Here is a 25,386-nt window from a genome sequence, read left to right as displayed (position 1 = left end):
GTATTTCCTCATAAGTGAGCTGTTCCATTCCCCTTATCATTTTGGTCCTCATTCTCTGTACCTTCTCCATCACAATTATATCTTTTTTGAGATGCAGCGACCAGAATTGTACACAGTGTTCAAGGTGCGGTCTCACCATGGAGGGATACAGAGGCATTATGACATTTTCCGTTTTATTCACCATTCCCTTTCTAATAATTCCCAACATTCTGTTTGCTTTTTTGATTGCCGCAGCACTGAACAGACGATTTCAATGTGTTATCCACTATGACGCCTAGATCTCTTTCTTGGGTGGTAGCACCTAATATGGAACCTAACATTGTGTAACTATAGCATGGGTTATTTTTCTCTATATGCATCACCTTGCACTTCTCCACATTAAATTTCATCTGCCATTTCGATGCCCAATTTTCCAGTCTCACAAGGTCTTCCTGCAATTTATCACAATCTGCTTGTGATTTAACTACTCTGAACAATTTTGTATCATCTGCAAATTTGATTACCTCACTTGTCGTATTTCTTCCCAGATCATTTATAAATATATTGAAAAGTAAGGGTCCCAATACAGATCCCTGAGGCACTCCACTGCCCACTCCCTTCCACTGAGAAAATTGTCCATTTAATCCTACTCTCTGTTTCCTGTCTTTTAGCCAGTTTGTAATCCACGAAAGGACATTACCACCTATCCCATGACTTTTGACTTTTCTTAGAAGCCTCTCATGAGGAACTTTGTCAAACACCTTCTGAAAATTCAAGTACACTACATCTACCGGTTCACCTTTATCTACATGTTTATTAACTCCTTCAAAAAAGTGAAGCAGATTTGTGAGGCAAGACTTGCCTTGGGTAAAGCCATGCTGACTTTGTTCCATTAAACCATGTCTTTCTATATGTTCTGTGATTTTGATGTTTAGAACACTTTTCACTATTTTTCCTAGCACTGGTCAGGCTAACCGGTCTGTAGTTTCCCGGATCGCCCCTGGAGCCCTTTTTAAATATTGGGGTTACATTAGCTATCCTCCAGTTTTCAGGTACAATGGATGATTTTAATGATAGGTTACAAATTTATACTAATAGGTCTGAAATTTCATTTTTTAGTTCCTTCAGAATCCTGGGGTGTATACCATCCGGTCCAGGTGATTTACTACTCTTCGGTTTGTCAATCAGTCCATCTGAATCATTACCCATGAAAATCTTCTCCAGTACGGGTACCTCCCAACATCCTCTTCAGTAAACACCGAAGCAAAGAAATCATTTAATCTTTCCGCAATGGCCTTATCTTCTCTAAGTGCCCCTTTAACCCCTCTATCATCTAATGGTCCAACTGACTCCCTCACAGGCTTTCTGCTTCAGATATAATTTAAAAAGTTTTTACTGTCAGTTTGGTTCCCGGAGGGAGAACTAGATATGCCATGGCCAATACAGAGCGATGAGGATGATGGTTTCCTGGTCCCGTTGGAGCTTCAGAAGAGTCTTCAACACTAGCAGAAGCGGAGGATACACATACAGGAGGCCTGTGCCCCAATTTCAGGCGAAGACATCCGATGCTGGTTTGCTGAACAGGGTGCAAAACTGATCTCTCTTCCTTTTGCAGGGGGAAGGGAATAGGTCCTCTTCTGGAGTTCCCCAGAGATGGAAGATCCAATATGCATCCTCCTGCTCCAGGGACCAATTGTGGGGGCAGAAGGAATGACTCAGGTTATCTGCTATCACAATCTTTGTCACCGGCAGGTACATGGCTCTTAGCAGAATGCCCTGGGACAGAGCCCAAGACCAGATCTGGACTGCCTCCTGGCAGAGAATGAACAATCTTGTTCCTTCCTGCTTGTTGAGGTACCACATCGCCACCTGATTGTCGGTCTGGATGAGAACTGCCTTGTTGGCCAGGTGATCTCAAAATGCCTGGCAAGTACCCAAATATTAGATAGATCACAAGCTACTACTGCTTATTAATTACCATAATAGCAATTTATGGATTTAACTTCTAGGAACTTATCTAAACTATTTTTAAACCCACTAACTGCTGAAACCAGATCCCCTGGCAATGAATTCCACAATTTAACTATTTGCCGAGTAAAATAGAATTTACTTCAATTTGTTTTAAATGAGCTACTTGCTAACTTCATGGAGTGCCCCCCCCGGTCGTTCTATTATCTGAGAGAGTAAATAACCAATTTACATTAACTTGTTCAAGTCCTTTCACGATTTTGTACACTTCTATCATATCCCCTCTCAGTCATCTCTTCTCCAAACTGAACAGCCCTAACCTCTTTAGCCTTTCCTCATAAGGCAGCGGTTTCATGCCCCATATCATCTTGGTCGCCCTTCTCTGCACGTTCTCCAGTGCAGCTATATCCTTTTTGAGATGCGGTGACCAGAATTGCACCCAATATTCAAGTTGCAGTCTCACTATGGAGCGATACAGAGGCATTATGACATCCTCTGTTTTATTTTCCATTCTCTTCCTAATAATTCCTAACATTCTGTTTGCTTTTTAGATCGCCACAGCACACAGGGCCGACAATTTCAATATATTATTCACTATGACACCTAGATCTCTTTACTGGGTGGTAACTCCTAAGATAGAACCTAACATTGTGTAACTACAGCAAGGGTTATTTTTCCCTATATGCATCATTTGCACTTGTCCATGTTAAATTTAATCTGCCATTTGGAAGCCCAATCTTCCAGTCTTACAAGGTCCTCCTGCAATTCATCACAATGCGCTTGAGATTTAACTACTCTGCATAATTGTGTCGTCTGCAAATTTGTTCACCTCACTCGTCATACCCCTTTCCAGATCATTTATAAATATATTAAAAAGCACACGTCCAAGTATAGATACCCGAGGCACTCCACTGTGAAAACTGACCATTGAATCCTACTCTTTTTCCTGTCTTTTAACCAACTTGCAATCCACAAAAGGACATCTCCTCCTATCTCATGACTTTGTCGAATGCCTTCTGGAAATCCACATATACCACATCTACAGGTTCACCTTTGTCCACATGTTTATTCACCTCTTCAAAAAAACGTAGGAGATTTGTGAAGCAAGACTTCCCTTGGGAGTATCCATGTTGGCTGTGTCCCATCAAACCATGTCTATCTAAATGTTTGGTGATTTTATTCTTTATAAAACAGTTTCCATGATTTTTCCTAGGACTGAAGTCAAGCTCACTGGTCTATAGTTTCCCAGATCACCCCTGGATCCCTTTTTAGTTTAAACAATTTTTATTGCTTGCAAAAGTAGGTAGACAACAATAAGCACTGCAGATGCACCATGACTCTTGTATGCATCCGCAGACCAACATGGACCAAGCAAGGAAAAGATTTTTAATACAATAACTGAGTTATTACCCCCCCCCCCCTATTCCTCCCCTCCCCCACCATTCTCTACACATAAAAAGGCGGATGTACACAAGCGGCACACTAAGACCCAAATCCACTTTTGATCAGTCCGGAACTGGTGGTTCAACTGTTCAAAATCAGACTTTGGAACGGTGTGGCAAGGATTGAATATGCGAGTTCCAGGTTTGCAAGAAGGTACTACGAAGACATGGTGAAGTCCGAGAGAGTATGTATTCCCATTTGTAGCGCTCGATGAAGATTGTTGCGCCACTCCCAAAATGAGGGCGGTGTTGATGCTTTCTAGTGAAGTAGTATTAGTTTCTTATTTATTTAAAAACATTTCTATACTGTCTTTCACAAATTAAATTTGACCAAGACGGTTCACAAAATTGAAATATAACCCACATAGGAGGCTTTGCTAAAGAAGAAACAGGGACCCCGACCTTTGATGAACAGAGGAGGAAGCCAACAGGACCACTTGAGGAGTTGGAGTGATCACTGAATCCAATAAATCCGCTAAGTAACGAATAAGCTTGCCCCAATATTATCTGTTTAGTGAACAACCTCAAAACAGGTGTGAAAGCGTTCCCTCAGCACGGTTACATTTCCCACAGGTTGCCGAGGGTGTGATGTGAGACTGATATGCCACCTTGGTAGAAATATACGCCCTCCACAGGAACCTATTTTGCATTTTGCGGTAGTACATATTGGGGGGGGGGGGGGGGGGGTCACCCTAGAAATTTTCTGGAAGCATGAGCTTAGTAATATTTCCGTGATCCTGAACAGTCCCTCTGCATTCCACCTCTCCATAAGTAGTGGACTGGGATCAGTGTGGGTTCGGTCCCGAACAGTCTTATAATAGTATGACACAGAGTGTGGTTGTGCCTTTGACAGTTGCAAAACAGCCTCTAGTGTACGGAAAACAATCGGTTGCAATGAGGGCTCAGAAAGGGAATTAACATAATGCTTAATTTGCAAGTAAGGGAACCATATGAGCAGTAAGTTCCTGCAGAGGCAATACGGACCCCTCTCCCGTCAATATGTTAGCCAGGTGTTTAATGCCCTTGCAGACCCAAGACCGTAAATCGGCCGTCTGTGACCCCGGCAAAAAATCTGGATTTCCCATAATCGGGAGTAAATATGCACAGACTGATGGTAATACCAGCTTTTTTGTAAGTGCCTGCCAGGCATATCTAATGAGGGACGTTAAAAATCTGTATGGAGGTTGGGAGCATAGTTTTCTCCTGTAGAGCTTGTAATTCAAATCGAGGATCCAGGGGACTTATTAGTGTGTGTTCTATTGAGATATTTACGTAAGCAGATTCCCCCAAAATCCAGTCACGAACCAACCTAAGGTTGCAAGCCAAATTATATATTCCCAGATCTGGGACCCCCAGCCCTCCCTTCCCCCAGGGTTCTTGCAAGCGGGGAACTGGGATCCGTGCTTTCTTCCCTCGCCAAAAAAATTTGCACATCTCCTTTTCCAAACTGGCTAGGTCTTTGCGTTTAAGCATTAAAGGTAGATTTTGAAGGATATATAACCACTTGAGCAGAATGACCATTTTGAACAAATTAATTCTACCCCCCAAGGAAACTGGGAGCCTATGCCAAGTGTGGAGTAAATCCTGCGAATGTGTTAATCTAGTAATGTTTAAAGTGTATAATTGTGTGAGTTGGGTGGAAATGTATACCCCCAGATATTTAATAGTCCCACTCGCCCATGCCAATGTAGGACGAGTTAAGATGTTGTCAGCGAATGAAGCATACTTAAACGTTTCAGATTGAAAACGAACTCCCCAAATTTCTCGGGATAGTTGTATAGCTTGTAGTAAGGGTTCAAATTGTTGGATCCCTTTTTAAATATAGGGGTTCCATTGGCCAACTGCCAATCTTCAGGTACATCGGATGATTTTAATGATAGGTTACAAATTTTTACTAATAGTTCTGAAATTAAATTTTTTTTATTTCTTTCAGAACCCTAGGATGTATACATCCGGTCCAGGTGATTTACTACTCTTCAGTTTGTCAATCAGGCCTACCACATCTTCCAGGTTCACTGTGATTTGGTTCAGTTGATCAGAATCATCTCCATGAAAACCTTCTCTGGAACGGGTCTCTCCAACATCTTCTTCAGTAAACACTGAAGGAAAGAAATTGTTTAATCTTTCCGTGATGGCCTTATCTTCTCTAAGTGCCCCTTTAATCCCTCGATCATCCTATGGTTCAATCGACTCCCTTGCAGGCTTTCTGGTTTGGATATATTTTTTAAAGTTTTTATTGTGAGTTTTGCCTGTATGGCCAACTTCTTTTCAAATTTTCTGTTAGCCTGTCTTATCAATGATTTACATTTAACTTGCCAATGCTTATGGCTTTATCCTATTTTCTTCTGAAGGATCCTTCTTCCAGCAATGAATTCCAGAGCTTAACTGTGTGTTGCGTGAAAAAGAATTTTCTCTGATTTGTTTTGAATGTGCTACATACTAACTTCATTCATGTCCCCATGTCTTTGTATTTTTTGAAAAAGTAAATAACTAATTTTCATCTACCTGTTTTATAGACCTCTATCATATCCTCACCCGTCTCTTCTCCAAGCTGAACAACCCTAACCTCTTTAGTCTTTCCTCATATGGGAGCCGTTCCAGCCCCTTGATCATTTTAGTTGTCCTTCTCCCTATCTTTTTTGAGATGTGGTGACCAGAATTGCACACAGTACTCCAGGTGAAATACAGAGGCAATATGACATTCTTTGTTTTATTTTCATTCCTATCCTAACAATTTCTACCATTGTCTGCTTTTTGACTGATATTACTCATTGACTATTTCAAAAGTATTGTCCACTACGGCACCCAGATCCTTTTTCTGGGTGGTCACTACTAATATGGAACCTAACTGTGTAATTACAGTGTAGGTTAATTTTCCCTGTGTGCATCACTTTGCACCTGTCCACATTAAATTTAAATTTTCTATTTGGATGCCCAGTCTTCTAGTCTTGCAAGGTCCTCCTGCAATTTTTAACAATCCACTTGTGATTTAACAACTTTGAATAATTTTGTGTCATCTGCAAATCTGATCACCTCACTCGCTGTTCCCCTTTCCAGATTATTTATAAATATATTAAAAAGCACCGGTCCCAGTATACTCCCACTGTTAACCCTGCTCCACTCAGAAAACTGATCATTTGTTCCTATTCTCTGTTTCCTATCTTTTAACCAGCCATTTTGAAAATCCAAATATACTATTATCCATCAGCTCACCATTATCCATATGTTTATTAAGCGCTTCAAAAAAATGTAGCAGATTGGTGCAAGATTTCTCTTGTGTAAATCCATGCTGCCTATGTCCATTAAATCATGTCTTTCTATATGTTCTATGATCTTTTTCTTTAGATAGCTTCCACAATTTTTCCCAGCCCTGAAGTCCGAATCACCAGTCTATAGTTTCCCAGATCACCCCTGAAGCCCTTTTTAAAGATAGGAATTACAGTAGCCACTCTCCAGGTACAAGTTTTCAAGTGCTTTTTAGACGACAAAGTGCATGCCATCTGGGCAAAGAATTATAGAACAATGGGCCTGCAACTGAAAAGACCTTCTCCCTTGTTTCTGCAAGATTATCAGTCATGCAAGTAGAACATCTGGAAAAGCTTTGTGAGTGCACGAAATGGCTCATAAAAGTGAAGGAGTGAACATATCCATAGTGAAGGGGAATCAGAAGTTTGTAAACCAATATGGGCAATTTGTACTTGATCCATCACTAGATTGGAAGCCAGTGAAAGGAAAACAAAACAGCTGTCATTTGCTCAGTTCACTTTGTGCCAGAGAGAATCCATGCCCTGTAGTTTTACACAAGCTGTAGCAACTTAAAATTCGCAGGGAGCTCTATGTACAGTGAATGACAGAAATCTAGACCTGTCCAGACTAAGACTTGGACTATTGTAAGAAAAGATGATGGAGGAAGAAATGGCTTTAGTTGACGTAATTTGTAAAATGCCAGTTTCACTTCAGTTTTAACCTCTGCCCATAGGGACAGTTCTGAATCCATGATGACCCCATACCTTATGTACTATAGGCATATCATGATCATAAACGTGAAAGACAGTGGGATAATTGTTAGAGCACATCTCAAAAAAATTACCTCCGTTTTCTCTAGGTTAAAAGCAAGTCTGTTTTGAAATAACCATGTTTTTAATGTTGAAAGACAAAATTAAAACCAAGCCAAAAGTTCAAGCCCAAGATCACTAATAGAACACAAAGATTGAATTCCATCATTATAAAGACAATAGCCAACTGCCAAATTGGATAGCAGTTTACAGATTAAGTACCATATGTATGTTAAATAAGGCGGTAAAGTCGAACCTTGTGGTACCCCTGCATCAAGCAGATACCATGTGGAAACCGATGATCTAATTTGTATTTGGAAAAATCATGCACAGTCATTGCAGAAACTCTGAAAACTAAATTGACCAGGTGGTTCAAGCACAGGATGAGAATCTAGAACATTTTGACATTAAAAGTAGAGGATATATACTTATGAGCTGGACTATGCAATCCACTGAACTTAGAGAGGCCAATACTCAATATCTGGTTAACTTTTGAATTTATCTGGATAACTAATGTTTGATTATTTGCAGCACTGATCTAGATAAATCATTATCCAGTTAAAATTTAGCTTAGAAAGTTTGGAGCATTTCTGGGCTGAGTTGAGTTAGCCAAATAAATTATTCCGCTGATATCTGGAATTAGCCAACTAACTCCAGATATCAGAGTTATTGAACTGATTTATTTGGCTAACACTAAACATGGCTATCAGGACATCTAAAGTTATCCAGAAATGTGTTTCCAGATAACTTTAATCTTAGCTGGCTATATTCCGGCTTCCACCCCAACATTTAAAAAATGGGGATTGCTGGTGCAGGTCCTCTATACCCTCTCCAAACCTAGCCTAAAAGAGTAAACTGGTACAGGGACAATTGTCCCCCTCCTCCCCCCACAGTTCAATAAAAATACACACTTCTGTCCCCTCCTCATCCCTCTCACCCACTAAGATCAACCCTTAATATCCCAATCCAGCACCCCTTCCAAACTTCTTTAGCCAAGATCACGGTACTCTGACAGCAATGCGGGAGGCCACCAGAGCAGCATGAGAATACTGTAATCCTGGCGGCCAAAGGAATCTGGGAGGCTGTTGGGCAGGTGGGAAGGATTGGTCTTAGATTGAGGCAGAATGTGAAGGAGCCAGAGAGAAGTATTTTTTTGAACAAATAAGGCCGGGGGGGGGCGCCATTATCTCTCATGCCAGTTTATCATTTTAACTAATGTTTGAAGGGGCTTTGAGGGTGGGGAGGCCTGGGCCAGCAGGCCCCTTTTTTGATATTTTAAGGTGGGAATGGTATTGCCATGCCTTTTTTTAAACAGGAGTTTGCCATTTAACTGACTATATTCTTTTGAATATAGCTGGTTAAGATTGAAGTTATCTGGATAACTTAAACCTAACTGGCTATCTTTGAATATTTCCAGTTAGGTTTAAAGTTATCTGGCTAAAGGTTACCTGCATTACTGATAAATCTTGCGGAAATAAGGGAGAAGGCCTTTTCAGTTGCAGGCCCATTGTTCTGTTTATCCTTCTCAATATCCCTGATAACCCATCCTGCTATCTTTACCCAGATAAATTATCTATTTTTCATCTTTTTAAATACTGGCCTTAAAAAATGCCAAAACAAATTATAATAGAAAGAACTACTGTCAAAAGATTACCTTATTACAACACAATGGCAATAGACAAACCTTACTTTAGCTACCCCCAGCAATAGTAAAATGTTTTTCTTTCATTTCCTAAAAGGAATTTAAGTATAACTATAGAAAATAAAGTACGGTAGGTGTTTGTGTTCTCCTTTCTTAAAAGGCAAAACACAAATTACATTTGTAAGGCTTTCGGAAAATATATATTCATATGTACAAAGAACAGTAGAGAAATGGAAATGAAGATCTTAATATATTTGTCCCATCTCTCCAGAGTTCAAACAAAACTATAAACAAAAAATGCTAATAAGAAAAGATAGGACTTGATAAATGGCTGCTTCTTAGGTAAAAGTTTTCTAATTATAACACTCCAGCCTATGATGTGAATGGCTTGCTGAATATAAGCTACTTTAAGCTCACTCTCAAACTTCAGCTCAAAGAGGAAAAGCCTTGGCTATCTTCAGATGGAGACCTATTCCCAGCCTGCGATGTTGAGGGCCCTTAAGGGAGATCAGTTGAGAATTCCTCTTCAGCAATTACTTTGACCAATGTCCAGATCCCCTGGACGATGATATTGTGACAAAGAAAACACAAGCTGAAAGAATATCTGAGATTACATCAACTTTGTGGCCTAATCAGGATCAAGCAATATCAAAGGGCAGGAGAGGCTTACTCTCCAAAACCATTCAATTTGGCATGGATGGTTACAAAAAAGGTTCAGGATGCCAGACCCTGTGTTGGCACCAACATGCTCCAAGCTGAAGAGGAAGTACCAAGGAGAGCACTGCTCAACACATCCAGCGCTCTTGATTTTAAAACAGGGGTTACGTGCGTGGCTGGGCCTTGCATGCACTGTGCGCAATTTAGAACACGCCCATCCACACGTGTAACCCCTGTTACGTGCAGAAGTGCCAGCTCTGCAGAAGGGGTGGGCTGGAACAGCGCCATTAGTCGCTGTCCCGGGGAAGCGTGCGCCGGCAGCCAACTGGTGCATGGAGATTACTTCTGCTCTCGAGGAGCAGAAAGTAATCGAACAAAAAAATGTTAGCAGCTAGGAAGGGGTTAGGGTTTGGAGAAAAGAGGGGAAAGGATAGGAAGGTTAGGTAGGGGTATAGGGAAGTTCACTCCCAGTCTGCTCCTTAATTGGAGCGGACTGGGAGGGAACTGGGGAAGCCCTACTGGCATCGCCACGTGTTACCTTTTAAAATCCCCCCCCCCCCACCACGGAGGAGGCTACCCGCTTGCACATGTGCATGCGGATATTGTATTTTATAAAATGTGTGCACCAATGCGCACGTTATAAAATATCTGCGTCGATGTGCGTGTGCCCTTGGTGTGCCAAATGAACATGTTGGCGATTCTTTTATTAATTCTGCCTTGAAGAGTGCACAGGACAAAGCCATGGATGAACTCAAAGGGGCGTGGACATCCTGCATGGTTTTATGAATGTACTTGGACCAGTGCTTTTCAATATATATATAAATGATCTGGAAAGGAATACGACGAGTGAGGTTATCAAATTTGCAGATGATACAAAATTATTCAGAGTAGTTAAATCACAAGCAGACTGTGATACATTACAGGAGGACCTTGCAAGACTTGAAGATTGGGCATCCAAATGGCAGATGAAATTTAATGTGGACAAGTGCAAGGTGTTGCATATAGGGAAAAATAACCATTGCTGTAGTTACACGATGTTAGGTTCCATATTAGGAGCTACCACCCAGGAAAAAGATCTAGGCATCATAGTGGATAATACTTTAAAATCGTCGGCTCAGTGTGCTGCAGCAGTCAAAAAAGCAAATAGAATGTTAGGAATTAAGAAGGGAATGGTTAATAGAACGGAAAAATGTCATAATGCCTCTATATCGCTTCATGGTGAGACCACACCTTGAATACTGTGTACAATTCTGGTCGCCACATCTCAAAAAAGATATAGTTGCGATGGAGAAGGTACAAAGAAGGGCAACCAAAATGATAAAGGGGATGGAACAGCTTCCCTATGAGGAAAGGCTGAAGAGGTTAGGGCTGTTCAGCTTGGAGAAGAGACGGCTGAGGGGGGATATGATAGAGGTCTTTAAGATCATGAGAGGTCTTAAACGAGTAGATGTGACTTGGTTATTTTCACTTTCGAATAATAGAAGGACTAGGGGGCATTCCATGAAGTTAGCATGTGGCACATTTAAAATTAATTGGAGAAAGTTCTTTTTCACTCAACGAACAATTAAACTCTGGAATTTGTTGCCAGGGGATGTGATTAGAGCAGTTAGTGTAGCTGGGATTAAAAATGTTTTGGATAAGTTCTTGGAGGAGAAGTCCATTAATGGCTATTAATCACTTTTACGTAGGGAATAGCCACTGCTATTAATTGCATCAGCAGCATGTGATCTTCTTAGTGTTTGGGTAATTGCCAGGTTCTGGTGGCCTGGTTTTGGCCTCTGTTGGAAACAGGATGCTGGGCTTGATGGACCCTTGGTCTGACCCAGCATGGCAATTTCTTATGTTCTTATGCTACTGAAGCTCCAGATTAGACCTCTGGAGACTGATGCAGCATTGCCTTTGCCTGGGAAAGCAGTGTCGCCTAGCTGTAACAGGTGTTCTCTAAGGACAGCAGGATGTTAGTCCTCACACATGGGTGACACAGATGGAGCCGATGCGGAAAACTTATATCAAAATTTCTAGAAATGTCCCCAGAGGCGGAATATTCAATTTGCTACCTCCTGGTCCAGAGACACTCATGAGATCTGAAGGCTCAACTCAGTCTGTCCGCTCCCACGTTCTCCGTCCTGGCCAGGTACAGGGCCCTGAGCACCATCCCGTGGAACAAGGCCCAAGACCAGATCTGGACCACTTCCTGACATAGGAAGTACGATCCTGTACCTCCCTGCTTGTTGAATATCACATTGCTAATTGGTTGTCAGTCTGGATGAGGACAACTCTGTTGGACAGCTGATCTCTGTCATACTGCGTACCTGATCGCCCAGAGCTCCATGAAGTTGATTTGACATGAATGTTCCTGAGCGGACCATAAGCCCTGGGTGCCGAGCCAATCCACTTGAGCTCCCTACTCCAGGGTAGATGTATCTGTGGTTAACATAATTTGAGTGGGGAGACTCCAAAAGGAAATTCCCTGTTCCAGATAGGAAAGTACCCACCACCAGAACAAGGAGTCCCAGAGGGACGGGGTGACTTAGATGCGATCTTAGAGGCTCTGTGTGGCTTGCCGCCACCGAGACCTCAGGGTCCACTGGGCTCTGCACATGTCTAATCGTGCCAAGGGAGTAACATGGATGGTCAGGCCATGTGGCCCAACAACCTCAACATGTGCCAAGCCGATACCTGCTGGCTCTTTGAACTTCCACCGCAATGGCCGCTACTGTGACAGCCTTCTGGTACGGCAGAAAAGCCTTGGCCTGAGCCATATCTAGCAGGGCTCCGATGAAGTCCAATTGAGGAGATGGACTTTGAAAACAAACCCAGTAACTTCAACACCTGAATGGTCAAGCGCATGGACCTGGCTGCCCCTGCCTGAAACGTGCTCTTGACCAGCCAATCGTCCAGACGGAAAAACATGCACTCCCTGCCTGCGGAGATGCGCCGCCACATGGCCAGGCATTTTGTGAATACCTGTGGGGTGGACGCGAGCCCGAAAGGCAGCACCTGGTACTGGAAGTGCTGTTCCCTCACTACAAACTGGAGATACTTCCTGTGACCATGGAAGATCTCAATGTGGCTGGATACGTCCTGTAGGTCGAGGGAGCATAGACAGTCCCCCTTGTTGCAAAAGGGGAATCAAGGTGCCCAGGGAAACCATCTTGAACTTTTTTTTTTTTTAAATTTGTTCAAGGCCTTCAGGTCTAGGATGGGACGAAGTCCTCCTGTTCACTTTGGAATCAGGAAGTACTTGGAGTAAAATCCCCGCCCTCTTTGCTGCGGTGGAACGGGCTCAACCATTCTGGCCAATAAGAGGGAGGAGAGCTCCGCAAGTAGCACTTCCTGATGCAGTTACATAGAAACATAGAAATGACGGCAGAAGAAGACCAAACGGCCCATCCAGTCTGCCCAGCAAGCTTCACACTTTTTTTTTCTCATACTTATCTGTTTCTCTTGGCTCTTAGTAACCTTTGGTTCTATTTCCCTTCCACCCCCACCATTAATGTAGAGAGCAGTGATGGAGCTGCATCCAAGTGAACTATCAAGCTTGATTAGTTAGGGGGGTAGTAACCGCTGCAATAAGCAAGCTACACCCATACTTATATGTTTACCCAGACTATGTTATTCAGCCCTTATTGGTTATTTTTCTTCTCCCCTGCCGTTGAAGCAGAGAGCTATGCTGGATATGCGTGAAGTATCAGTTTTACTTCTCCCCTGCCGTTGAAGCAGAGAGCTATGCTGGATATGCGTGAAGTATCAGTTTTACTTCTCCCCTGCCGTTGAAGCAGAGAGCTATGCTGGATAAGGTGAAGTATTAGTTTTACTTCTCCCCTGCCGTTGAAGCAGAGAGCTATGCTGGATATGCATTGAAAGTGAAGTGTGCATTGAAAGCCACATTAACTATCAACAAATATTGAACAAGCCTAATAATTGGTAATACCTATAGCCTATGAACTCACCGTTAATTTTACATACTCTTACCCACCCCTGTTTTTTTTTTATAATTTGGAGATGGCAGCCCTCCATCCTTCCACTCCGTGAAGGTGGAACACCAACCACTGGCCACTGGCATCCCGCTCCATGAATGCCTCTGTGGCTACTGCCGCTCCGTGCAGTGTTTTGCTGCCTCCTCTTTATACACGTCCTCTAGACCTGATGGATCCACAGTGTTTATCCCATGCTCCTTTGAAGTCCTTCACAGTTTTGGACTTCACCACTTCCTCCGGAAGGGCATTCCAGGCATCCACCACTCTCTCAGTCATGGCCCCCAAGACAGGCACGGAGGTCAATTTGGTGGGACACCCAATATAATTGGTACCCCAATGGACGATGGACAGAACCCATTGGTCCACTGTTATACTGGGCCACTGGTTCGTGAAGAACTGTAGTCTGCCCTCGACTGGAGGATCCATCATCCCCGGGTATGGGCGACTGGCTAATACTCCCTACGGCCTGTCAATACCGTGTCCCCAGGTTTGTCTGAGCAGCTGGCTGGGGCTTGAAAACTCTCTGCTGCCTGGATGGCTGTGAGAGCTCTGATGTTGAGAACAGGATTGAGTAGGTGAAGGACAGTACTTTTTTTTGGCGAAAGAAGGACTTCCTTGGCCCCTGCCTCGACGGCCTTTTGCAAGAGGAGGACAGATCCGAAGCACTGGTGGAGAGTTATTGGAGGGTCTCATAATGGTCCTGAAATTGGGCCATAGCATCTCTTACCCTATCTCCAAAGAGATTATCCCCTATACACACGTCAACGAGTTGTTCCTGTACCTCTGGTCGTAGATCTGAGGTCCGCGGCCATGTCATTCTGCGCATGCCGATTCCCACTGCAGAGACTCTCGATGCAGTCTCAAAAACATTGTAGTCCGCACAGATCTTGTGTTTTCTTGTCTTGTGCACCAGTGAGAAGAGGGTGTCTTACTGCTGATGAGGCAACTGCTCAGCTACCTCCTGCATCTGCTTCCAGATGTTCTGCAATGCAGCCAATAAGCATAATGCCTTGGAACACCTTCCTCCCAAGAGCATCCATCGCTTAGTGGTCCCTCCCGAGGAGTGGGTCTGAGAGTACTTGGCCCTCGAGGGCAGATTCAACCACCTCTGACTGGTGGGGCAGCTGATGCTTATCGAATCCGACAGCCTTCTAGATGAGATAAACCCTGTCCAACTTCTTATTGACCGGAGACACTGTGAGGGGGTATTCCCAAATCCTCATCAGCAATCCAAAAGGATCTCGGGTATTTGGACTGCCATGAACTCCTTAGGAGCCTCCACAAATTGAAAGATCTCAGCATCTTGTGCCTGGCATCCTCCTACGACAACAGCTGGAATGGGATGGTCTCAGCCATCAACCTCACAAAACCTGCGAAGGTTAAGTCCTCAGGTGGAGACTTCCTTTGCTCCTTTGGAGGAAAAGATTCTGATGGGAGACCATCTGAGTCCTCTGAGGAAGACTCCTCCTGATCATCCCTCAGGATTCATAGGGACCCTCATCCTCACTGTATGTCACGGGGATGGGACCCTAAATGTTTGGCCAACGTCCAAAAGTGCAGGCACCGATGGAACTGGAAGGGGGGGGGGGAGCTATAGGCAGCAATCCAGCTGGCCTCGGTGGAGCTTCCTCCTCTGAGGAACTGGTGACGACCACCATATCAGTAGAGGCGGCCCCAATGCCCCGGGAACCAATGCTAGCTGGGTCAGTAAGGTGGTATGAGAAAGATAGTATCAGCTCCATCGGTACCACAGGACCATGGACCTTCTGTGCCTGCTCCACAGTCACCTGGACTCGATAATCCAGCTCCTTCTCGAATGTTGCTGATGCAAACACCAACTGGGAGGAAGGAGGGGTGGCCAGATCTTCCTCGGACTCTTGAGGGGGATTGCGACTAGCAGCAGGATCAGTGGAGACTATTGTGAACCCCAGGCACTGATGGAGGACTGGCGCTCCTTGCCATGGTATTGCAGCAAAAGCTGGTGCATCCCCATGCCTGGCACCGTGCATTGATGGGAATTGATGCCAATGCTTCTTGGTCTTCCCACAATGCTCAGCCCAATCTTTCCCAGCTGCCAAGGTCGAAGACCATGAACCTGGCGTCCTTGATCGAGGAGATAGACAGTGATCGGTCTCTGATGCCCCTATCCACCGGCGACCTCGACAGAACAGACGGCCCTGCTGTGTCCATCGGTGCGACTCCAAGGTCCTTCGAGGCTGCTGATGCCAGCGTTGATGGGTCTTATTTCTTCGACCCAAAGAGGTGCTCCATCTTGTCAAGTCGAAGCAAACATTCCTTCTGGGTCATCTGGTCGCACAAGCGACACCCCCGGACGTCATGAAATGCCCTCAGGCAGAGGATACAGATTTCATGTGAATCGGTGTCCGACAGAATGCGGGCCCTGGGGGAATTGACAAAAACTGGACGCGGCCATGACAGAGTGAAACAAAAGGGCTGAAGAACAGAATGGTGGCAGCGGTCGTCAATGACCAGTGGGCACCGAGGCACTGCCTCCACGAGGTAATAGACCGCAAAAGGAAATTTACCCGAAGACATCGAAAACCTCGACTGGGGACACTAAGGGAAGGCACCAAGAGGGACCCAGTGACAGAACAGAGTGAAAAAAATTGTGAAAATGTTTCCACTAGGCCAAAAAGGCAAAATTTTTAAGAGCTCAATCAACTGGGAGACTCATATTTCCGTGGAAAGAAGAGACTGAAGAGGGACCTTGCGTGGCATGCTGAGCATGCTCAGTGTGCCTAGTCAAAGTTTTTAGAAACTTTAACATACGATTTCCGCATCGGGCTCCATCTGATGATGTCACATGTATGAGGACTTGGAGAAATAGAGTTTTATCTCCAGAATGTGGTCATTTTAGCTGGTACAGAACTTCCTTTATCTTATGACTTTCAAAGTCATGCATTGAAGGCACATGTTAAGCTTTGAAAACTCTGCTCAAAATTCAGTTCCAAATCTATTTGGCGCCAAGCTCTGTATTTGGCTTGAGTAAAGGATGTGAGATTTCTCTTGACTCCTGGATTTATCCTCGGGCTGAGGAGACAAAAGGTTGTGGCCCTTTTAGGTCCTCTGGTAGAGCCTTTAATGCCAGCTTCAGGAAGCTGAGCTTTAGCTCACTGATCAGAAAAGTAAAGTCCCTATTTTTACAAGCCAAATCCACTCTGGGTGACATCTTCTTGCAGATGTCACAGCCAGAAGTATTGTTGCCTTGTCCCAAACACTTCAACCTTATGATGGTTGGTAATGGACAACTCTTTGCAACCACAACATAACTTGGCCTGCTTCTTGGACATAAGGAAAATCAATAAGCTGAAGTCTACCCAATACATTTTCTTCTTCATAAAAGGGAGAAAGAATGGTCTAGTGGTTAGAGCAATGGGCTGAGAACCCAGGAAGCCAATGTTCAAATCCTGCTTCTCACGCTGACAATCCTTGTGACCGTGGGCAAGTCACTATGCCCCTTTGCCTCAGGTAACACTTTGATTATAAGTAAAGACCCAATCTTCACATGTCCACTCCACTCTGGGAATGGACTTATTGTACCTGAATACTTTGCCCCACTGTATAGTGCTGTGTAGGTCCAGTAGCTGTATAAAAATAAGAATTACTATTATTACTGTCTGAAGAAATGAAAAAATTCAACTGAGAGAGATCAAAAAATGCTGTCTAACGGGAGGACGGTGATTACGGAGCTCTGATCTCATGTTGAAATTTTCTTTTCTAACATGCCTCATACGAAGCGCAAGGGGAAAATTCGTGTGGATTCCCCGACTCCCCGAATGTCTGTCCCTGCACAACCAAGAATTGAAGGGTTTTTTCGTCGTTAACATTCAAACTCTGGGTGAGCCATCCATTATAGTGTCAAGCCTGGAGCACACGCCCACACTATTGGACTTACAAACCACCTTGAGCTCCGGAGCTCCATTGACTCCGTCTCCCCCCCAGCTACGGACAACCTCGGAACCAGGTACAAGTGACTCACTCGAGCCGTTGGACAATCTTGCGCCTGTCGTGGGGGGAACCCGAGGCTGAGCTGGAAAGCATTAGAGCCATCGGAAGAGCGGGTATCCCACTTCAGAAACGACAGCCGGTGCTGGACGCGACTGGAAGGGAAAACCTGGAGAATACTCAGACGACCTTAACATCGACGGGGGGAGTGGCCCTGACTACTGCTCAAAGGTTGGAGCATGAAGGTACTCAGAGAGGTGCGGCAAGCTCACAAACTTCCCTTTCACACATGGTTTCAAAGAAAGATTACTTTAGAACTTGTCTGGCAAGCATTGATTTCCTTGGAAAATTCGATTACCACTATCTAATATAATGATTGAGACCCAGCAACATGCAAGACAAATGGACCCAGCCATAATTTCACATACAAACAAAATTGCTGAATTAGAAGAGAAAGTTTCCCAGTTACAGAAAAATCAAGAAGGTACTGTGAAAGCAGAAATGTTTAATACTGGAAAAGTGGAAAACATTGAGAATGAACTGAGATACAAGAATCTTCGTGTCCTAAACTTCCCTCAGGCTAAGTTGGTATCACCATTACAACAGTTTAAAAAATATTCAATGGAAATATTAAGTTCACCACAGGAGGCTCTCCCTCCTATTGCAAAGATGTATTTCCTGAAAGAGAATAAACCTGATAAGAAGAGAATACAGAGTATACCTACCCCTCAGGTTGGCGATAAGCAATTTGACTGATATTTTAGAACAAACGTGGGAAGAACAGATTGAATTTCGTGGAACAATGCTGATTAGATTTGTATTTCCATCTGATCGGGACTGTTTCTATGTAATAGGGAAAAAATCTACTTGGGGGCAGAAAATTTGGATATACCCGGATATTGTGAGAGAGAAGTTCGGAGAAAAAAATTCCTGTCAATGTGTCAAGAAGCGAGATCTCTGGGAGCAGCCATTAATATTAGATATCCAAGTAAATGTGTCTTAAGACGTAATAATATGAGATATGTGTTCTTTGAGCCTACCCAGTTACGTTCCTTCCTTAATTCTCATACCTCTTTGGGAAATTTAAGTGTTACTTAACCTGCAATGGAATATATATATAATGTTTGACCTCCTGTGATATTCTTTTAAGATTATTATTTCTTTCTTTTTGAACTCCCAATAAGTCTTGGATCTCCCAATTATTCTTTTGCTGGTCACATTATAACTTTAGATTGGAAGATAAATAACAATATTAATATTATAATCAATATTGCTTAATTAATGTTTAAGTATGCTCATGCTTAAAAAAGATGTTACCTTGACCATTCAATGACAATTGTAAATTTTGTTGTCTGTTAATGTAAAATGAATAAAAATAAAATTAAAAAAAAAAATTCAACTGAGTGGTCTGCTGGTTCAGCCATTCTGGGAAAAAAAAATGCAGGTTGGCTTGGTAGAACAAAGGAAACATTTTACCAGTGCCAAGAAACCTCACTAGTAGGATGTGGGGTGTGGAGGGAGTAGGATCAGACAAAAAGCCTGACAAAAGGTAGCTTTTGAATCCTTTAATACCACAAAAGGAAAACAGGTGTAGCAGTCTCAGCAGACAAAAAACAAGCAGAAGATACATGGGAACACAGGAACTCCTATGCATGAGCTGTGAAAGGCATTTATGGTTTTTTTCCAGAAAGCTCTGGAAGAATCCATTTGGTGCCAAGCACATTCATGTGATATATATGACTATGGTGAACTGTTTGTCTTCACTGAAAGTATTTTTTGTTTAAAAAAGAAAAAAACCGCAAAAGTGATAGTCCAAGAGAAGCCAGCTTCTGCCATATATTTGCCAACAGGATGAATCAGATATGAGGGCGTATTTGAGAAAAATCTTGGTAATTTTCAGCAGCAACAGTTGAGAAAGAAAACAAGCAGACTAAAACAATATGAGATATTAAAATATTTACAGCTGGCTCCCACTAACTTCACCAAATACCTGTCAACAAAAGCATCTTAATGAAATGTTTTAAAAAGTCTTATTTTGACAAGTGTCTGTCCACATGTTTGTTTAAAACAGTGGTTCTTAACAGGTGTGTTGGGACACACTGGTGTGTTGTGAGGTCCTGGGAGGTATGTCAAAGAGCCAGCAGAAGGCTGCTCTCTCCTCATCAGTCTGATTGGAAGTTGACTGATTTCTCCTTTATCAGGCATGATAGGAGGCTACTCTCAGCTACCTTCTCTTCTTTCGAGCCCAGTGGGAGGCTGTTTTCTCCATCATCCAGATAAGCAAGACATTGCCAACTCCAGCTCTTCTGAGCCTGTTGGGATGCCAAAAATAATTAACTTTCCCCTGCTGGGCCTGGAAGTGATGCTGCTGACGCTCTCTTCACTCTGTGGGAGGTTGGGATGCTGGGCATGGAGAGTTGGAAAAGAAAGGTAATTTGGGGGCTGCTGAGCAGGAAGGGATGGGAAACAAGGGTTCAGGGTAGCTGGGAAGGGGAGAGAGGGAGCAGAGTTAAGAAAATGCAGGAGGTAGGGGTCATGAATGCTGGGCAGGGATGTGAGTGTGAGAGGATGATTGAAAGGGCACAATTGGGAGATGTGAGGATGAGGAGGACATGGAGGAGTAAGAGTGCAAGAGTCACAATATGTCAGTTTTGGGAATGTGCATTTCTTCTATCTTTGTATTTTGCTTAGTGTTGCAGGAAATGTCTATTTCTAGTTTTGCATTGCATGCAGAGGGGCTTTTGGGGATTTTTGTCCCAACAATTGTAATTTGTGTTCTGTATTTAGTGAAGGTCAGGACTGCGTATGTGACCATGGTGAGATATTTTACTAGCATGTAGGCATTTCCATCAGTCTTATTTGTTGTGTTTTCTCACGAGGACATGCATTGGTGGGTGCACTGCTGCCTTTTCATAGGTAGGGTTATTGCTGTATGAGAGAGTTAGTGCTGCTATGATATGGCTGGTTTGCTACATGTTTACAGTATGTTTTTTTTATTTTTCAAGTTTTATATTTTACAATGTGCCTGGTAGTAGAGGGAGTTTGTGTTGCTGTTACCGAAATAACACCAGAATCAGAATATCTTTTTTGTATGGTGATTTGTATAGGGAAATAGTCTAGTTCTGCTCTGCACCATTGCTGGAGGTCAGGGGGATTCCTGTGGATATTGCATATGTGTTTTTATTTAGCCCTGTGTTGGTCATCTGTTCAGTGTGTTACACATATGAGTATCAACTGTCAGGTGTGTCCCAACAGAAAAAGATTGAGAACCACTGGTTTAAAAGTCACTTTATTTGTTGACAAATACACTTATTTCAAACAGACCTCAAGTTTGCAAATTCCAACAGGTTTCCAATATCAGAGTCAGCTGAAACCTTCAAGTTGACTGGCCAGTGGAGCTGTTTCTTTTTAATCTAAAAATCACATTCCAAATATCACTCCTGGAACAGAATCATTAAAAAGATGGCAGTCTGAAGCACTAAAAGAACGTGCAGCCCAATAAAAGCATTTCCATGGACTAAAGAAAATGAATTCTTCCAAGTCCTTCTACTACATTTACAAAAACATTTTATTTTCCAAAGTTGCAAAAAGTCTCAAAGATTATCAGAGTACACACTTTTAATACCCATTCTTTATATTACTGGTATTCCATGTAATTTGTTACAGTTTCACTGAACATAATTCATCCAAAGCCCTGTCCAGTGAATCTGTCCTTATTTTGAACCTACTACAGAATATTAACCCTCTCACCAATACATTAAATCTCGAAAGGTACTCACCCTGCATATTGGGCACTGCCAGTGACTACTGCTGTCTCTAAGCCTGAACTCATCAGACAAACACTTGGAATGATACACACGAAAACACAGGTCACATATCAACACCTCTCCAGGCAAATGGCATTCAAAACAATACCAGTCATGAGTTTCTGTTTCCCAGTCCTACAAAAAATACAAAATAATTTGGCATGATAGTCTGTCAAAATTTGAAGCAGCATTGAGCAAAACTGGTAAGTCTTACAACCCATCAAGTGTTAGACAGCATAAACATTTGAACAAGTGTAGTGTACCTCATTAGCACTTAAAATATATATCTGTAATATTATATGCGTATAGGACCTCAGTATTAGAATGTTAATGATGAGAATTAAGCTTTTTTATTTCTTAATGTTCTGCCATCAATATCAATTCAAATGTGAATCTGTTTCCCAAGATATTAATGTAAAACTCTACAGTGAAAATACAAACTCATTTGGGTACTAGTACCATTTAGCCAATAACTTATTAACCCCTGATTTTGGTGTACTGAATTGATGAACTAAAGGAAAAGACAAAATAAAAATTTTGATTTACATACTTGTGAGCTTGATATCAAAGCACTTTAACAAACCTCAGGTGAATTCATTGTTTTTCCCTCTCTTCCGTGAATGTGCTGCTGTTTCATCTGCAATAATTTACAAAAGGGTTGTGCTAAACAGAACCATGTTCTTAAGGGTTTGCAAAATTGTTAGTGCTGAAATCTCAAATCAAAATAAAAAGAAATAAAGAAATTTGTCTAAGGATCTTTTTTTCTACTGGCATCAGTTTTGGAAAAATCAAAGTGAGAAACTGCACTCTTTTCGGTTAAAACTTATTCATGAGTGGTATTAAAAGAAAAGGGGAGTGAGAAAAGAGGGCAAAAGCACAGGAATTGTTTAGAAGATAAAGGCAATCCTGTATATAAACAAACATTCTTTTAACTTAAAAATAATTAACATGCAAAAAAAGTTTTGCATATATATCAAATTACCACCCGTGGAATAGACCATCTTAAGTTTCAAAAAATATCACTACCACTTCATATAAAAGTGCAGTGACATGCTAAACTTAGCCATTGTAATTTTCTTTACAGGATTACTTTAGACACAAGTGTCTCTTCATGCAATATGTTAACTGTTAAGGTGGTTTTTGTATTATCATTCCACAATACACTAGATAAAACAGTGATATAATGATATATAACTTTAAAATCAATGAACTCAATTATAGTTATCCCTGCTACAAATAGTATCAAAATGGACATAAAACATTAGGCCAGCAGGTTCTCCCAGTGAGACTCTAGCTTAAAACTCATTTCACATGCTCACTTCTAGACAAATTTTGGAAAATAAAGTTCAGGGTATCTACTTTCTACAATTGATAGCATGCAATAATTGGTTGACATCCTTAGAAATACTGAGAGATTCACATCCACTTTTCTCTGTGCAACGGAGTGTCTCTAAAAAGTGATTATGGCTAGCATGCCGAAGGGTTTTGAACTGGAAGTCACAGAGCAGCTACACACAGAAAATCTGAAGGTCTACGTTTCACACCATGATGTTCAGTACCCAGAGGGACAAGTCAGATTCTACTTTATTATTTAAGGTTCCTCTTGTCAAGTCTAATTAATAGCGTGAATTAAAAGTAGTATTACTGAAGAGCTCTTTTTTGAAGTCTCTGTAGCATGCCGCAAAACACTAATATCAGAATCCAATGATGATTTAGCACATAAACTTTCAAGACCACAGATAAGACTGAAAATATATCTCACCTAAAGAAATTGGGAGGGGGGGAGGATCCTGTGTGGTCTTGAAAAGTCATACATATCATCTCTGGATTATTACACTGGTCCACTAGAAGGTCTGACTAGAAGTCTTCTGCAGGACCAATATGACAACTTGAACTGAACAGTTAAGTCTCATGAAAAATATAACTAAACTTTGCACATAGGAGATAGTTGTACACCCAAAGTGAAATTGTAAAGTAGAAAACTTGTAGGTTTGTGGCTCTGAAAACTCAAGAATATAATAACTCTCATGCATGGATTTTAGAACAAGTTATTGTTTTTATGAAATAGTATAGGGTCTTGAAACTTGCTAGTGGATATGCTGGATATAAGTCACACCTATCAGACCACTGTTGCGTTCGAGCCTGTTTCTCGCCCTCGCTCCACCCTCTTTACCGCTGTGGCGACTCCCTCCGGGCCTGATGGACGGCTTACGGCCGCAGCGTCCTGCTGTTTCTCGGGATCCCCGGGCTGGCCTGACGCTATGGATCCGCCATGTTCCTGATGACATAGGATGTGCGTGCGCCAGACTTTGTACCAGCAAGGGCGCGAACCTTGGGGGCGTCCCCCCCATAGTGACGTCATCCGTTTTCAATTTAAAAGGTCTTTGTTTACTAACTACTGACGAGTTAGCAAGGACTCGAATCTTCCCTTTGGGTACGATTCCCCAAGCTACTCTACCTCCCTTTACTTACATGGCGTTCCCGCTCTTCTTGATTTCAGCTTGCAGTACGGGATCCGGTACTTGCTCCTCGAGGGCCTATGGTCTCGAATACTCCTATTGCCTGGTGGCGATCGCAGACTTGAACACAGTGAGTCCTATTACAGACAGGAACCGGTACTCGCTCCACAAGGGCCCTTGTTCCTAATCTCTAAGGCTCCCTTCAGTCTAAGACGTTATCGCAGGTACAGAGGTCGTGAGTTACTATTGCAGATAGGAAATGGCACTCGCTCCACGAGGGCCTCTGTTCCTAAATCTATTCCAGAAGCCATCCCATACACATTATTTTGAGTTCTATTTCAGACTGCCTATAGGAGAACCAGTACTCGCCTGCAGCTCCTGTTCCTGGATACTGAAGACTCTCTGTTGCATAAAGAAGACACTACAGAGATCTACAATTGTGAGTGTATCATCTACCACTGGTTATGTCCAGCATACCCTGTCTACTCACTACCTATAGTCTCTCCTTACAGCTCAGCAACTCAGAGATCGTAGTTCCAGTATCAGAAGGACTTCAGCCCTGCTGGGCACATCAACTCACTACTGCCACCTCTGGTGGTTCTACTTCCAGTCTAATAAAGAACTATCTGTGTTTGTTTCAATACTCCAGCCTAGCTGGTGGTCCTTCTCAGGATCTCCTCTTGAGAGCGCTGTCATCTGCCATCGGCCCAAGGATTCACCATAAATAGCTAGCTCCTCCCCTTGGGGGAGCAGCACTGAACAACCACTTCATGTGCCACTATTCAAAAGTCAATTTATAATGTGCAGGAATTAACCTGGGCTGATTAAATAATGATGTTTAGCACCCCGAAAAATATTTGCTAGTATTTCCTTCCTGCAACAGGTATTCTTTGTTAAATCAGATCTAAAGGAAAGGAGAACCCCAAATCCTACCAGGCCATGCTAAAATCTTTATGATTATCCATAATAAAAATATTATTGCTCTTATACTGAAGAGCTCAAGCCCATAAGATTTTGATCCTTTGATCAAAGAAAGAAAAGAAAATTATTCCATACAATGCAGTTACTAAATGTGCTATACAGCACTACTTCAAGTACCTGTCAGCATCTGGAGAGGGCTTTATGCAAACTTAACCAGTCAACATTTTCCTAAGTCTTTATGTAGAGCAACTTCTTTGGCACTCACACGACCCAGAACAGCCATACAGAACAAATAAAACAAAATCTCAATATTTTTAGCCAAGCATTACCAATAGAAACTTCCTGTCCAGCAATCTATTTTCTACAAAAGTATTCTTATTTCTACAGATCCAACCGTCTTTAAATATATAGAAGCTCAACCAATATTGTCTTGATCTAATATTATTGTAGTCTACTTAAAATTTATTGTGATCCGCTTTGAGACCATTCATGGTAAAAAGTGGAATATCAA

The 25,386-nt window shown here is 42.5% G+C and overlaps 1 protein-coding gene across 9 annotated transcripts in view; it reads right to left on the bottom strand.

The window, feature by feature from the left end:
• ZMYND11 (zinc finger MYND-type containing 11) overlaps window positions 1-25,386 on the bottom strand; it is a 315,745-nt gene that overhangs the window by 142,159 nt on the left and 148,200 nt on the right. For 7 of the 9 annotated variants that reach the window (XM_029588524.1, XM_029588521.1, XM_029588517.1 and 4 more), the window contains 2 exons: window positions 22,079-22,132; window positions 21,469-21,630 (listed from right to left, as the gene is read on the bottom strand). The exons of 1 other annotated variant lie outside the window; for it this stretch is intronic. In XM_029588524.1, the coding sequence (XP_029444384.1) occupies window positions 21,469-21,630; window positions 22,079-22,132 (216 nt within the window). The remainder of the gene's footprint in view (window positions 1-21,468; window positions 21,631-22,078; window positions 22,133-25,386) is intronic. One more of the 9 variants, XM_029588523.1, reaches the window with a different exon arrangement.

The sequence above is a fragment of the Rhinatrema bivittatum genome, chromosome 2 (assembly GCF_901001135.1).
Source record: "Rhinatrema bivittatum chromosome 2, aRhiBiv1.1, whole genome shotgun sequence".
NCBI classification, from domain to species: Eukaryota; Metazoa; Chordata; class Amphibia; order Gymnophiona; family Rhinatrematidae; genus Rhinatrema; species Rhinatrema bivittatum.
The sequence above is the reverse complement of the archived record's forward strand: the minus strand, read 5'-3'. Positions and strand labels throughout refer to the sequence as shown.